General features: G+C 29.4%; 8 protein-coding genes across 8 annotated transcripts, besides 6 other annotated features; 5 read left to right on the top strand and 3 right to left on the bottom strand.

Annotated features, from left to right (window-relative positions):
* Window positions 1–521: 521 nt before the first annotated feature.
* Window positions 522–1377, bottom strand: EDI_294420 (uncharacterized protein; the record flags this gene model as incomplete). Its single annotated transcript, XM_001735802.1, has 2 exons — window positions 522–530; window positions 613–1377. 2 exons carry the CDS (start codon window positions 1375–1377, stop codon window positions 522–524), a joined length of 774 nt encoding a protein of 257 aa, XP_001735854.1.
* A 159-nt stretch (window positions 1378–1536) lies between these two features.
* Window positions 1537–3153, top strand: EDI_294410 (uncharacterized protein; the record flags this gene model as incomplete). Its single annotated transcript, XM_001735801.1, has 1 exon — window positions 1537–3153. The coding sequence occupies one exon, from the start codon at window positions 1537–1539 to the stop codon at window positions 3151–3153; it is 1617 nt and encodes a 538-aa protein (XP_001735853.1).
* A 24-nt stretch (window positions 3154–3177) lies between these two features.
* On the top strand, window positions 3178–4122 carry EDI_294400 (uncharacterized protein; the record flags this gene model as incomplete). Its single annotated transcript, XM_001735800.1, has 1 exon — window positions 3178–4122. One exon carries the CDS (start codon window positions 3178–3180, stop codon window positions 4120–4122), a length of 945 nt encoding a protein of 314 aa, XP_001735852.1.
* Window positions 4123–4152: 30 nt separating this feature from the next.
* EDI_294390 (uncharacterized protein) lies at window positions 4153–6794 on the top strand (the record flags this gene model as incomplete). Its single annotated transcript, XM_001735799.1, has 2 exons — window positions 4153–4177; window positions 4240–6794. 2 exons carry the CDS (start codon window positions 4153–4155, stop codon window positions 6792–6794), a joined length of 2580 nt encoding a protein of 859 aa, XP_001735851.1.
* Window positions 5910–5938: a sequence feature (AT_rich).
* Window positions 6115–6141: a sequence feature (AT_rich).
* A 4-nt stretch (window positions 6795–6798) lies between the features above and the next one.
* EDI_294380 (uncharacterized protein) lies at window positions 6799–8463 on the bottom strand (the record flags this gene model as incomplete). Its single annotated transcript, XM_001735798.1, has 1 exon — window positions 6799–8463. The coding sequence occupies one exon, from the start codon at window positions 8461–8463 to the stop codon at window positions 6799–6801; it is 1665 nt and encodes a 554-aa protein (XP_001735850.1).
* A 133-nt stretch (window positions 8464–8596) lies between these two features.
* Window positions 8597–9115, top strand: EDI_294370 (uncharacterized protein; the record flags this gene model as incomplete). The annotated part of the gene is made up of 1 exon (XM_001735797.1): window positions 8597–9115. The coding sequence occupies one exon, from the start codon at window positions 8597–8599 to the stop codon at window positions 9113–9115; it is 519 nt and encodes a 172-aa protein (XP_001735849.1).
* Window positions 9116–9206: 91 nt separating this feature from the next.
* EDI_294360 (uncharacterized protein) lies at window positions 9207–9947 on the top strand (the record flags this gene model as incomplete). The annotated part of the gene is made up of 1 exon (XM_001735796.1): window positions 9207–9947. The coding sequence occupies one exon, from the start codon at window positions 9207–9209 to the stop codon at window positions 9945–9947; it is 741 nt and encodes a 246-aa protein (XP_001735848.1).
* A 218-nt stretch (window positions 9948–10165) lies between these two features.
* On the bottom strand, window positions 10166–10471 carry EDI_294350 (uncharacterized protein; the record flags this gene model as incomplete). Its single annotated transcript, XM_001735795.1, has 1 exon — window positions 10166–10471. One exon carries the CDS (start codon window positions 10469–10471, stop codon window positions 10166–10168), a length of 306 nt encoding a protein of 101 aa, XP_001735847.1.
* A 514-nt stretch (window positions 10472–10985) lies between these two features.
* Window positions 10986–11039: a sequence feature (AT_rich).
* A 9-nt stretch (window positions 11040–11048) lies between these two features.
* Window positions 11049–11124: a microsatellite.
* A 264-nt stretch (window positions 11125–11388) lies between these two features.
* Window positions 11389–11440: a microsatellite.
* A 97-nt stretch (window positions 11441–11537) lies between these two features.
* Window positions 11538–11619: a sequence feature (AT_rich).
* The last annotated feature ends 300 nt before the right edge of the window (window positions 11620–11919 follow it).

The raw sequence follows: 11919 nt of genomic DNA, 5'->3' as shown, positions 1-11919 counted from the left end.
CCTGCTACCGGTGGTTGAGAAACTACTGAAGTTGAAGTTTTTCTTGAAGTAATTGGTACTGTTGTTGTGTTGTTGTCAAGGCGGATTATTAATTGATCTGTTCCTGGAGCGTCTGTTGGTGGTGGAATTGATAGTGAACTTGTTGAATTATTATGAATTAACATGCAATATGTTCCACCTGGTGTTATATAAGCGTTCGATTTTAGATTATCTGCTGTTGGAGTATCGTCTACGAAATATCTGTGTTGAGCTATCTGAGAAAATAATATTGTTTCTGTTACTGGGTTGTCTCCGTATCTATCAGTGAAAGTGAAAGTGTCTATTTTTCTGATTGATGTATCTGTAGGGGGGAAATTTTCTAGTCTATATGTTGTCTTTTCTGAAATAATGTCAAAGTAAGTTTGTCCCGTTTCATTGAGTTCATTTGATAAGGCCGTGACGTCGTATATTTCTTCCATTGAAATGAAAATAAAGAGATTAAAAAAGTTAATTAAATATTGTGTGATAGAAGAAGTATAAATCTATGAAATCTCTTGGTTCTGAGAATTCTTCTACATATGAAACAAATAAAGCTCTGTCGTTTTTTGTTGAATCCATACAACGTAAAATAACTGTTGATGTGTCTTCTTCTAAGACATGTACCCATGTAAGTACTCCGTTACGTATTGGAATTGATGTTGAACGTTGTAATTGAATGTATGCTTCATTGTCTGAACCTTTCCACATTATTAAGAAAGGCCATGAAGAAGATAATGTGATTGATGCAGTGTCTGAATATCCTATAAATCTTCCCCATCTATTTGTCCATTTGATATTAGCTTCTGCTGTAGGTCCATAAACAATAATTGTTGATAATTCTCTTAAATTTTGTATGTGTGATACATTTAAATAATAACAATTTAGTTTGTCAATAAAATATTGTAAAACATTTACGTTTACTGTTACTTTTGAAATACCATCTGTTGAAGGATTTGGAGTATATTCATATGTTCCATTGTCTGATATATTTGCTATTATTTCATTGAATACTGGTTCTGGTACATTTATATTAATCGTTGCTTTAGATATTCCATCATAATTTGTATCTGGTAGTAGTGTTTGTGTTCCTCTTGTTGTGTAAGTAACTGTTTTTTCTTGTAATGATTGTTGAGGTACAATAATGTTAATTTTAGCTTGTGATATTCCATCATAACCGTCATCTGGTACTAAATCTTTAATACCATTTGATGTATAAGTAATTGTTTTTTGTTGTAAATTAGATGAAGAAGGAAAATTGTATAATGTATATTTATTTTTTTCTGAAATAATATCAAAAGATTTGTTATTTGTTCTTTTTAATAAATTGGATATGTCTGAGATGTCATAGAGTTCTTGCATCTTAACTTAATATTCATTTAGATGAGATCTGCTGCTAATTCCACGAGTGGACGTGATGCTTTAAAACCTAGAAAGAATATTGATGTTGTTAAAAGGAGTACACAACAAGAATTAACTGCTACAATTCCTATAAGTGATTCTTGGACTGGTCGAGTTGTTATGAATAATGCTAACGGTTTAGGTGTTGATGTACATACAATAGGTTCACTTGGATTATTGAATAAAAGTATTATATTTAGAGAATTATGTGATTGTTTTGATCAATTTAAAATTATGGATGTTCATATTTGTGGTGATGTTGCTAAAGGAGTATCTACTAAAATTGATTTTAATGCCGTTTTTAATAAGGAATATGCTTATAGAGTTAGTACTGATTCTGGTACGAGTTTTACTGCTGTTAGTTATGATCAATTAATTACAAAGATTACTGCTGGTGATTTGACTGAAGCTGATAAGTCTAATGATTTGTTGACTTATTTGAATACAAATTATGCTATTGGTAAGAAAATTGTTAAACCTAGTGGTGAAAATGGTCCTATTGCTACTCAAGAAGTAACATTTCCATGTATTTATGGAATGGCTGCTAAAAGAACTATTCCAAGTGGATTTTATCAAAATAATATTGATAATAATGCTGTATATTCTGAACCTAGTTATGAAGAGTTCGCTTCTTATTCTTCTTATATTTATCAATCTAAAATGCCCGGTGCACCAATGCATTTATCATTAGATATTCAAGGTGTTAGTAGTAGTGAAAAAATGATGACAATTCCTACTATTTTGAGTGGTAAGTTATATGAATTTAAACCAGAGATACAAAATGGACGTTTTATACCTACTATATTATATGGTGCTAGAGCTAGTATACCAGGAGTTAAAAATAATACTGAAAGTGATAAATCTGATACTAGATTGTTAAGTGTATTACAATATTTTGATGATAGTCAATTAGAATGGAATTCTAGTTCTAGTGTAAAATATAATGATGTTAGTACATTACAAAAAGGTGCGGCTCCTACTGAACAGGCACCTAATGCGTTATATGCTATTCTTAAAGCTACTACTCGAATTGAAATAACTTCATATCGTGGTACTGTTTTGCCTTTTATTGATAATGCTAAATGGACAACATATTTAAATGATATTGTTAGTGGTGCCACCTTGAATATCGATGATAGTTATCTTCTTAAGGTAATGGGATATATTACTGTTCGTTTTAAGCAATTACGAACAACTAGGAATGAAATAGTTGAAACGTATTCATTCTTAAGATGGAGTATTAGTGATGGTACTACTAATTATAGTGAACAGATTCCGCTTACTGGTAAAGGTCATTATACCACTCAAAATGGTTCATTTGATATATATATACGTTCTGGGGATAGTACTTGGACTGCTATACTCGGTACTAGTAGTATAAGTTCTAATAAATATTTATACGCTATTGCATTTGGTAATGTTAATAATGCAATTCGTGTATATTCGATGGCCGCAGTTGATAAAAATCACGCTTTTGATGCTAATAGTTTTATTAATGAAGTTGGTTCTAATAACGTTAATAATTATAGTGTTATTGTTGGAGTTAATCTTAATAGTGATAAACTTACTGGTACAGCTAAGTTTGCTTATAATGTTGGAGCTCTTAATATTGGTAGGACAAATTCTGATGAGTATTATGCTGCTAGTTATGTTTCGGCTAATTCTGCATCTACTACTTATATTACTAAAATTGATTCAGTATCTGGTAAGACGATTCCTTTATTAACTGGTAATTAATTGAACTGTTATTTTCATTTAGTTATGGCAAGAAGAATGAGAGGTAGACGTACTATGAGAAGAAGAGGAAGAAGAAGTGCTCTTCGAAGACAAGCATTTGGTAATTTTGCAAGTGCAATGCAACAAAGAGATTCTACTAACGTGGTAATCTCTACACAAGAAGATGTAACTATTAATGTACCTGCTAATGGAAGTGAAGGTACTTTAATTAGAAATGTAAATGCTATTTTAACAAGTACTCAATATTTTGAAAATTATATGGGAATGTATGATCAATATAAAGTTAATGCTGTTAGAGCATCACTTGAAATGACATTTATTGGTAATGGTTTATTAAATAGTGCGACATTCCCTTCTATTTGTACTGCATGGGATAGAAATGGTGTTAAAATTAAAGTAGTTGATATTTCTGGTAATAAATATTTTGGAGTACCTGATTATGGTGTTGTATCAAGTTATTCATCTGCAAATGAAAAAACATTGTATTATGGAAGTAGATGGGGTGTTATTAGACAATTAGATGCTGCTTCAATGATGGAAAAATCAATGTATTTACCAACAACAAATACAAAACAAGTATTATCACAAGATAATATGTATAGTGCATGGAATCCTCAATTACTTATTTCTATTAAAGCTCCTCAAAATGTTGCTGCTGCAAATGCTTGTACTTTAACTATTCATTGGCAATTTGATGTTACATTGAGAGGATTAAGAAAGGTTCTTACTCCAAATGCTGAAATATTTAGACCATATGCTGGTTTTATTGGTTATGCTAAAAATAATACAGGATTGGTTGTTCCTTCTAGTTCTGATGCTTCTGGTTATGTTGTAGTTGGTGGTGCCGATAATGCCAGTAAACCTTCTATCAATCCTGATACAGTATATAATGCAGCTGATCAATCTTATAGTAATGGTGGAGTTGTATTACCTAATAATGGTATGCCTGAATCAAATCCTAATCTTTAATCTACTTATTTTTAATGAGACGTTGGTTTGATGTTAGACAACCGAGATGGAATCGGTTTAATCGTAAACAATTTAAAAGTTATAAAAGACGTTATCGTGATTTTTATAATTATGAAGGTGATGAATTTCATACAAATTGGAGTGGTTATGCTACTGAATTTAAAAGTGCTAGACAACCTATAGATAATGAAGTACAATTTTATAGATTTGGTGGTAGACCATATGTTCCTTATACTCCTCTTGCTGGTAGTGGTGGAGATAATAAAGAAGAGGAAAAGAAAGAGGAACCTCAAAAACAATATAACGAGAATAATTGGGAACCCATGAAAATATATGATCCTCGTACTGGAAAAATGCGGATATTAAATACTTTACAAGAATATCTTGATTATCGATTACAAAATAAACTCGATCAACAAGGTGTTAATGATATGATTAATAAGTTACTTGAGGGTATTCGTTATAAAATTGAAGATGGTAAATTAGTTGAAACTGGAGAAGATAAAGTTGAAGCTGGTAAATTGTTATATGATCCTTATTTTAATACAAATCCTATTTGGAATCAACGTAGAGAGAGATATGATCAATATATTCCTAATATTATTACATATGATGATTATAGTCATGAAATTGATAAAAAGATTAAGTATCTTAGACGCGAGAATAAAAATATTAAAGAGCAAATAAAAGCTGGAGGTCTTCAACGTCAAGAAATTAATCGGATGGTTAGAGAAAATCAGAGACGTATTGAAGCACTTGAAAAGGAGAATATTGATTTAAAACGTAATCAACAACAGTTTGTTACTAAAGAAGATTTGAGGTCTTATAATATATTTCTTCGACATCGTTTTGGTTATTCTGAAAGATTACTTGAAGAGATGACTACTATACTTAATGATATGAGACCAGTTGTTTCTCGTATACCTGAATTTGAGAAATTACTTGGTCAATATGGTAATGATATTAATAATGTATATGGAACAATTGGAAAAATGAATGAAGAAATTGAAAAGAGTTATAAAACTATGAATGCTCGTGATCGTATGTATAATGCTGGTTTGAATGCTCTTTCTAATGCTATTTATGTTTCTAAAAATGAGCAACGTATTATGCAGACTCTTATTAATGGTATTATTGCTGGTATAAATGAAATGAGAGTTAATCAACCTGATTTATATAAATCTGAAATTAATAATATTAACAATTTTTTGAATAGGCTTAATTTACGTATTGATCAAAGTAATGAACGTATTAAAGTATTGGAAGATGAAAATAAAACATATGCTAGTGATTTTGATTATTTAGAGAAAAATTTTCCTCAGATTGATAGGAAAATGAGTCAGGAAGTTTTTAAACAAGAAACTGATCAAGTTACATTTAATAAATGGAAGCTTATTAGTGATATAACAAAGTTAATGGGTAATAGATTTTATATTAATGAAAATCAAGTTGCTCAATATATTAGAAGTATATCTGATCCTGCTATGCGTGCTGGAGCTAAACGACGTTTTGATGCTAAGTTTGGTGCTATTGCTAGTAATATTAGAAAATATAATGAAGGAAGGATGCGAGATATGTCACCCGTTATTAATTTGATTGCTGATATACAAGAAGAAGTTGGTAGAGGTAATGAATTAGCTAATGCCGCTTTTAATGTTTTAGGTGGTATTAATCCTAGTAGAGGTGATGGAGGAAGTGGAACTGCTTCTGTATTAGTTCCTGTTGCTACTCGTGTACGTGATGTTAAACTTGAAAGACCTTCATTTGTAAATGATCCTACAATAATCAAAAAATTAAATAAATTATATGAAAAATTCCCCAGAGTTGTTAAACAATTTGCTAGAAATCGTCCTCTTGAATATGGTCCTAATCGTCATTTCTTTGAACAATTACAAAAAAGAGTTGATGTTGCAAAGAGTATATTTGTTGATCATGATTATACTATTCCTATTAACAGTGTTGGAGTTGGAAATTTTATTGATAGTTTTACTGATTTTATAAATAAATTAAATAATAATACTTACAATTTGAATGATTTATTACAGTCTTCTAATGTTCTTGATAAGGATATTGATAAAATGAAGATTGAATATGATACAAATCGTGATATTGATCAACAATTAATATATAATAAGGCTATTCAACTTAATGATACTACTCCGGAAAGACTTGATAATGCTTTTAGGAATGTTATTACAAGGAGATATATTGATGAATATTATAGTGCTGATAAACGTTTATTAAGTAATAATCAAATGCAAGGTATAGTTGCAAATGTTGTTGGTGGTGATGTTGAATCTATTGAAAAGAAAACAAGAAATGCTAGTAAAGGAAATAAAAAATACGATGTTAAATTTATGCGTGTGGATGTTGATAAATCTCTTTTGAAAGGAAATGTTGTTGAAGAATTGAAACCGGGTAAGTATCATGTTAAACTTGGAAAGAAATTTCCTGTTGAACCTTATGATTTTACTGATGCTCAAATAGCTAGTTTGGTTCAAGAACAAATTGCAAATGAACGTCTTGAAGAAGATCGTCGTAAGTTACTTGAATATACTGATACTCGTACTGTTAGTCATAAGACTGTAGATGGTAGTCCTTATGATCCTTCTCAGAGTAGTTCTATTGAAAGTATTAAAGAAATTAAGAAAAGGAAAAAGAAATTTAATTAATTTGTTAGTCATATATTATGTCTATATCATCATTTTTCCCTCCAAAAGGTGTGTGTTCTAATGGTCCATTGGAATAATCATCATCATCATCATAGTCTTCTTCTTCCATAGTATTGTCATTGGGCGTGTTGTTGAAATATTTACTTCTTTGTTTTTCATAGGATGTCATATTCTCTCTTTCAAAATGTTCAAAGTCTTTTTTATTCATACCTAATGGGTTGTCAAGCTGGTAATTTTCTAAATCATCGTTCCACTCTTCCATTATGCTACTATTATTCTCTTGTGACTCGTTCAACATTCTGTTCAGTTTCTTATCTTTTTTGGCTTCTTTCATCTTCTTATTTAATTCTTCTAATTGTTCTTCATTATAACCTAATGATTCCATTAGATTCATTACTCTTGAGTAAAAAGAAAGGTGCTCAATAGGGCTTATGTCTTCTGATTCTTGATCTTCTGGCATGTCTTTTATTTCATCATATTTATCTTGGAGATCTTCTAATGCATTGTAATTCTCTTCCTGTTGTTCCATGTCTTCTGAATCTTTTTCAGATTCCGTTGGATCTTTATACAATTTTTTATCAATAAAAACTGTTAAAGAATTCCTTTTCCACCAACTATACCCGCCATTGTATTTCATGAGATCTACAACTCCTTCGTACTCTTTTTGATTTAATAAATGAATACAAGGTCTCGCAGTAACTATTGCTTTAGAGTACTTAATATTTACCATTGTTTTTTTATTAATGGTTGATGTAATTGCTTTAATAAGTCTAATTAGATTTCTATCATAATTTATATCATCAAATAATATAAACTTATAATTTTGTTCATCATCATATGCATCGAAGAGAGAGTCTCCTCTTAACATAAAGGTATTATATTTTAGAAATATTTCTTGGATAGCGAATTCGGTTTTTCCTGTCTTGGTTGGACCTACAATGAATAGATTTCCCATTCTATATTTGTCCCCTTGTGCACAGCGTAACCATTTACGGATCGTTTGTATTTCCTCCATATCTTCTTTCCATGGGAATAAGTCTGTTCTTGTATATTGTTCTACGTCTAATCTTCTAGCGTTCTTGCGCATCCAGCGAGCTTTAATCTTGCCCTCTTGCTGGATATATTTTTCAGCATTTATACTTAGTAAATTTTTTTCTAATTCATTGTAGTCTTGATAAGAATCTAGATCTGTTAGAGCATTAACCCATGTCTGCTTCAAGTCTTCTTTATTTGAAGGATCTCCCTTAAACATGCCAGCACCTTTCTTTGTTATGTACTTAATAATTGCGGATATATCACCAGTTCTTGAGGTGTATGAATTCACCCGCGTATACCAAAATGTCTGCTTAGTTCCATCTGCATGATTTATAATTGGTCTTGCTTTGAATGATTTGGGTCTTTTAGTTACAATCAATAAGTGTTGATGTGGCTTTGGATTCGTTTCATCAATTTCAACTGGAGAGATATGGGCATATTGTACATTATTTGTTGCCCCGGCTATTCTATCTATTATCTCTTTGAATTGTGTTTGATTTGAGACTTCGTCTCCCCATAGCGTTAAGTACATATACCTGGATGTAAAATGCAGAGCTTTATTGTGAGCTAAGGCGTCTTTTAAATGTATTTCATCTAATTTACTAGGTTCACTATTAAATTCTTCTTTTGACATCTTTGTTGTTTTATGATCTGAAAATGTTTCTATTTATATGACCCGATGAGGTTTTTTAGTACGTGTTTATGACATCATTGAGTGGAATGACCTATTTAAAGGGTTGAACTCTAAAGGAGTACATCAAATCATAATGTCAAATATAAATCGCCCAAAGGATGATATTTATTCAGATGTAGCAAGTATGGATATAGCCGATGTCTATACAGAGTCTCAAGTAGATCCTAACGTAAATTCCTTCCTCAAAAAGTTTTACTATACAATGAAGGAACCTTCCTATATAGACTGGAAGATTAATAATAGTGAAAGAGTGAAAACTGATGATGAAAGGCGTGATTTAATTCGTTATAAATTGGAAAGTATAAGAAGGTGTGAACGTCTTTCTAGATTCTTGGATGAAAGCGGTATTGGAATGAATTCTTTTAATGCCTGGAATAGAAAGTTCGCTAAGAAGACTAATAAGAAAATGATTGACCAGAGCACTATACCGGATTGGATTAGGAAATCTTCTCGTAAATTTATCGATGACGATGATGATGTTAATTGTGTTCGTGAAGAAGAACTTGAAAACGAATCCAAGAGAGCTTTGCTTAAGCCAATTACTTCAAAGGATAATGAAAAAAAGCCTAAAAAAGTCGAACTTGATAATTAAATCGGTTTTAGTATTTATTTTTAGTATTTGTTGTTGTATAAATAGTTTTTGTCAAAATATAAAGAGAAATTTTAGTATCTCGTTTTAACAAATGACTAGTTCTAATAGTTTAACCAATTCTTACATTAATACTGAAGAATATATTTATCAATTTGCTAAACAGCATATATTTCTTAGTGGTGGTTTGGCTGTCGGAAAAACTACTGTTATTAATCGTATTCATGACTATTTCTTAAATAGAGATGAAATTGTATTTATTCGTGAGTATATTGATTTTGATTCTAATGGTATGAATATGTTGGAACGTTTACATGGTGGTTTAATTAGTAATTATGAATTTCAATTATATGTTTTGGATTGTTATGAAAAACAACTCAATACTATTGATTATGAAGAAGCGGATATTGTCTTATGGGAAAGACATCCTTGTGAAGCTTTATATATATTTTGTAAGAATGATTATACACTTACATTTAATGAGCGTATAAAAATTGAAATGAAATTGGACAGCTTATGTGAAAGATATGAAATTCCTAAATTTGGCGATAAAAACATTGATTATATTGACTTTGATATCATTATAAATGATTCTGATAGTGTTTCTAATTATTTAGTTGGTGAATTAATTTACCCAATGTTAATGGGTGAATATGAAAAGAACGTATTTGTTTTATTATATTGTAGTAATTTGGAGAAACAGTTTGAAAGATTAACTAAGAGAGGAAGATTTGTTGAACTTGAATCATATAAGAAGAAAGAAGATTTATTAATAATAACTAATGATTACTTTGGATTTTATCTTAAGTATAAAAATAATTTAACTATTAATTAGTAACTATTTTGTTTTATTTGAATAAAGTATGTTGCGTAAGCCAGACAATGAAGATGAAAATGATAATAATAATACTTTACTAAGCCGACAGCCAAAGGTGTTGTTAAGAATATGTTATTCTATTGCATCTGCTATTGTGTTATTAATTTTGATTATACTTATTATTGGAGCTGAATTAATATTAAAATTCTTAGAATAATTCAATAAAAAGTAATTGATTAATTAATGTCTTGATTTCTTTTGTTTGTAGAACAATTTTTCATTATATTAATAATCTTTTTGTATTCTCTTAAGAATCTCATTGATGTTATTGCTAAATCTTCAACTAAATAAGCTTCTTTTTCCATTAATTGTAAGTACTTTTCATCACCGAGTGTGGATATTTGTTCTTTGTTGTATAAATCTTTCATATTTTCGCATAACTCTTCTATTCCGTCTAAATCTATAAAGTAGCTTGATAATAAACTAACACTTACATCTTCTAAGCGACATGCATCTACGCGGTCTTCTATTGGTATATTCATTGAATTGATAATTTAGTTGATTTGAAACGTTTAAATATTTGTATACACATCATTAAACAGGCAATTTTTTATTCTAACAGACAATGTCTGTGTCTGTTTTATTATAATTTATTATGTTATAACTATACTTTAATTGACGTGGATATACGTTTTATGCATTAATGCCAACTATACATTACATATTTAAAGATGAATAATTTCATTTTATTTGTAACTTCTCATGTCTACAACTAGATTGTATTGCCTTGAACAAGCTGTTAATAAATTAAATGCTGAATTAGATGAACGACTTAAGAGTAATTTGACCGAAGGTGGTAAAGCTTTTATTTATGCTATTAAATATTGGTCGTATTATTTATCATTTATTAAAGAATATCAATTTGATCAATGTTTATTTAATTATTTACAATATTTGTTATGTGATGTACGGAATCTTGTTGCTAATTATGGCTCACTTGAAGATATTTTAGAAGAAATTCGATTCTATTATGACGAACATAATTATCGTTATATGAAATAATTTAATTTAATTTTAGTTTTATTAATCTTTTGTTATTTTATTTATAATCACTTGTTGTATATTTATTTTTATATTTATTATTTATAATATTTTTATAATTATTTTTATTATTTTATCTGTTTTATTTTTATTTAATCGTCATTTTAATTCCTCATTGCTTTCGTAATACCTCATCTTTCTCTTGTTGTTTATTTGTTTTCGTATGTTTCATTGCTTCTTGATGTTTCTATGTTACATATTCTTCTTATTTCTGCACCTTTCTTACACCCTAATTCATCACCATTTGAAAATTTTGAACGTTATTTTCAACCCTGCCACATAGACATTACTATATATATTGGGGTCAGCGATCTAATAATTCAGTTGCGCTGACTTTTGTGTTTTATACCATACGTTGTTATTTATTTGTTATTTATTTATTTTATATTTGTTATTCATTGTATTAATCTTATAGTGTTTCATGTTTTTTCCATAATTTTTATGTTTTTAAACCCATAACAGTCAGTGGGTGTGCCAATATTAATCCTATTCTGACTCTGACACCCCAAAAAATATATATATATATTTTACTGACTATATATTTTTATTATATTTTATAATATTTTTATTATAAATTTACTATAATTTTGGTCAGTGAGTCAGCTGACCTTTCTATTTGAGATTTTTAGATTTTGTGCTGACTAATTTTTAGATTTTTGTGATATTCATCCCATAATTCTTTGAGTTTTAACCACGTAATGATTACGTCATTTGAGTTTTATTTAACCTCATTGATGTGTTACCACGTCATTCGATTCTATTTTTATAAATCTGACATGTCTCCACATCAAATTCGATTTCTATTTATAGTTGCCACGTCATCACACTCATTTTTGTGATCATTGCTGTGTTCTATTTTTAGAACACATAGTCATTTCATTGTGAAATA

The sequence above is a fragment of the Entamoeba dispar genome, genomic scaffold (assembly GCF_000209125.1).
Source record: "Entamoeba dispar SAW760 scf_1105229459431 genomic scaffold, whole genome shotgun sequence".
In the NCBI taxonomy this organism is placed as follows: Eukaryota; Evosea; order Mastigamoebida; family Endamoebidae; genus Entamoeba; species Entamoeba dispar.
The sequence above is the reverse complement of the archived record's forward strand: the minus strand, read 5'-3'. Positions and strand labels throughout refer to the sequence as shown.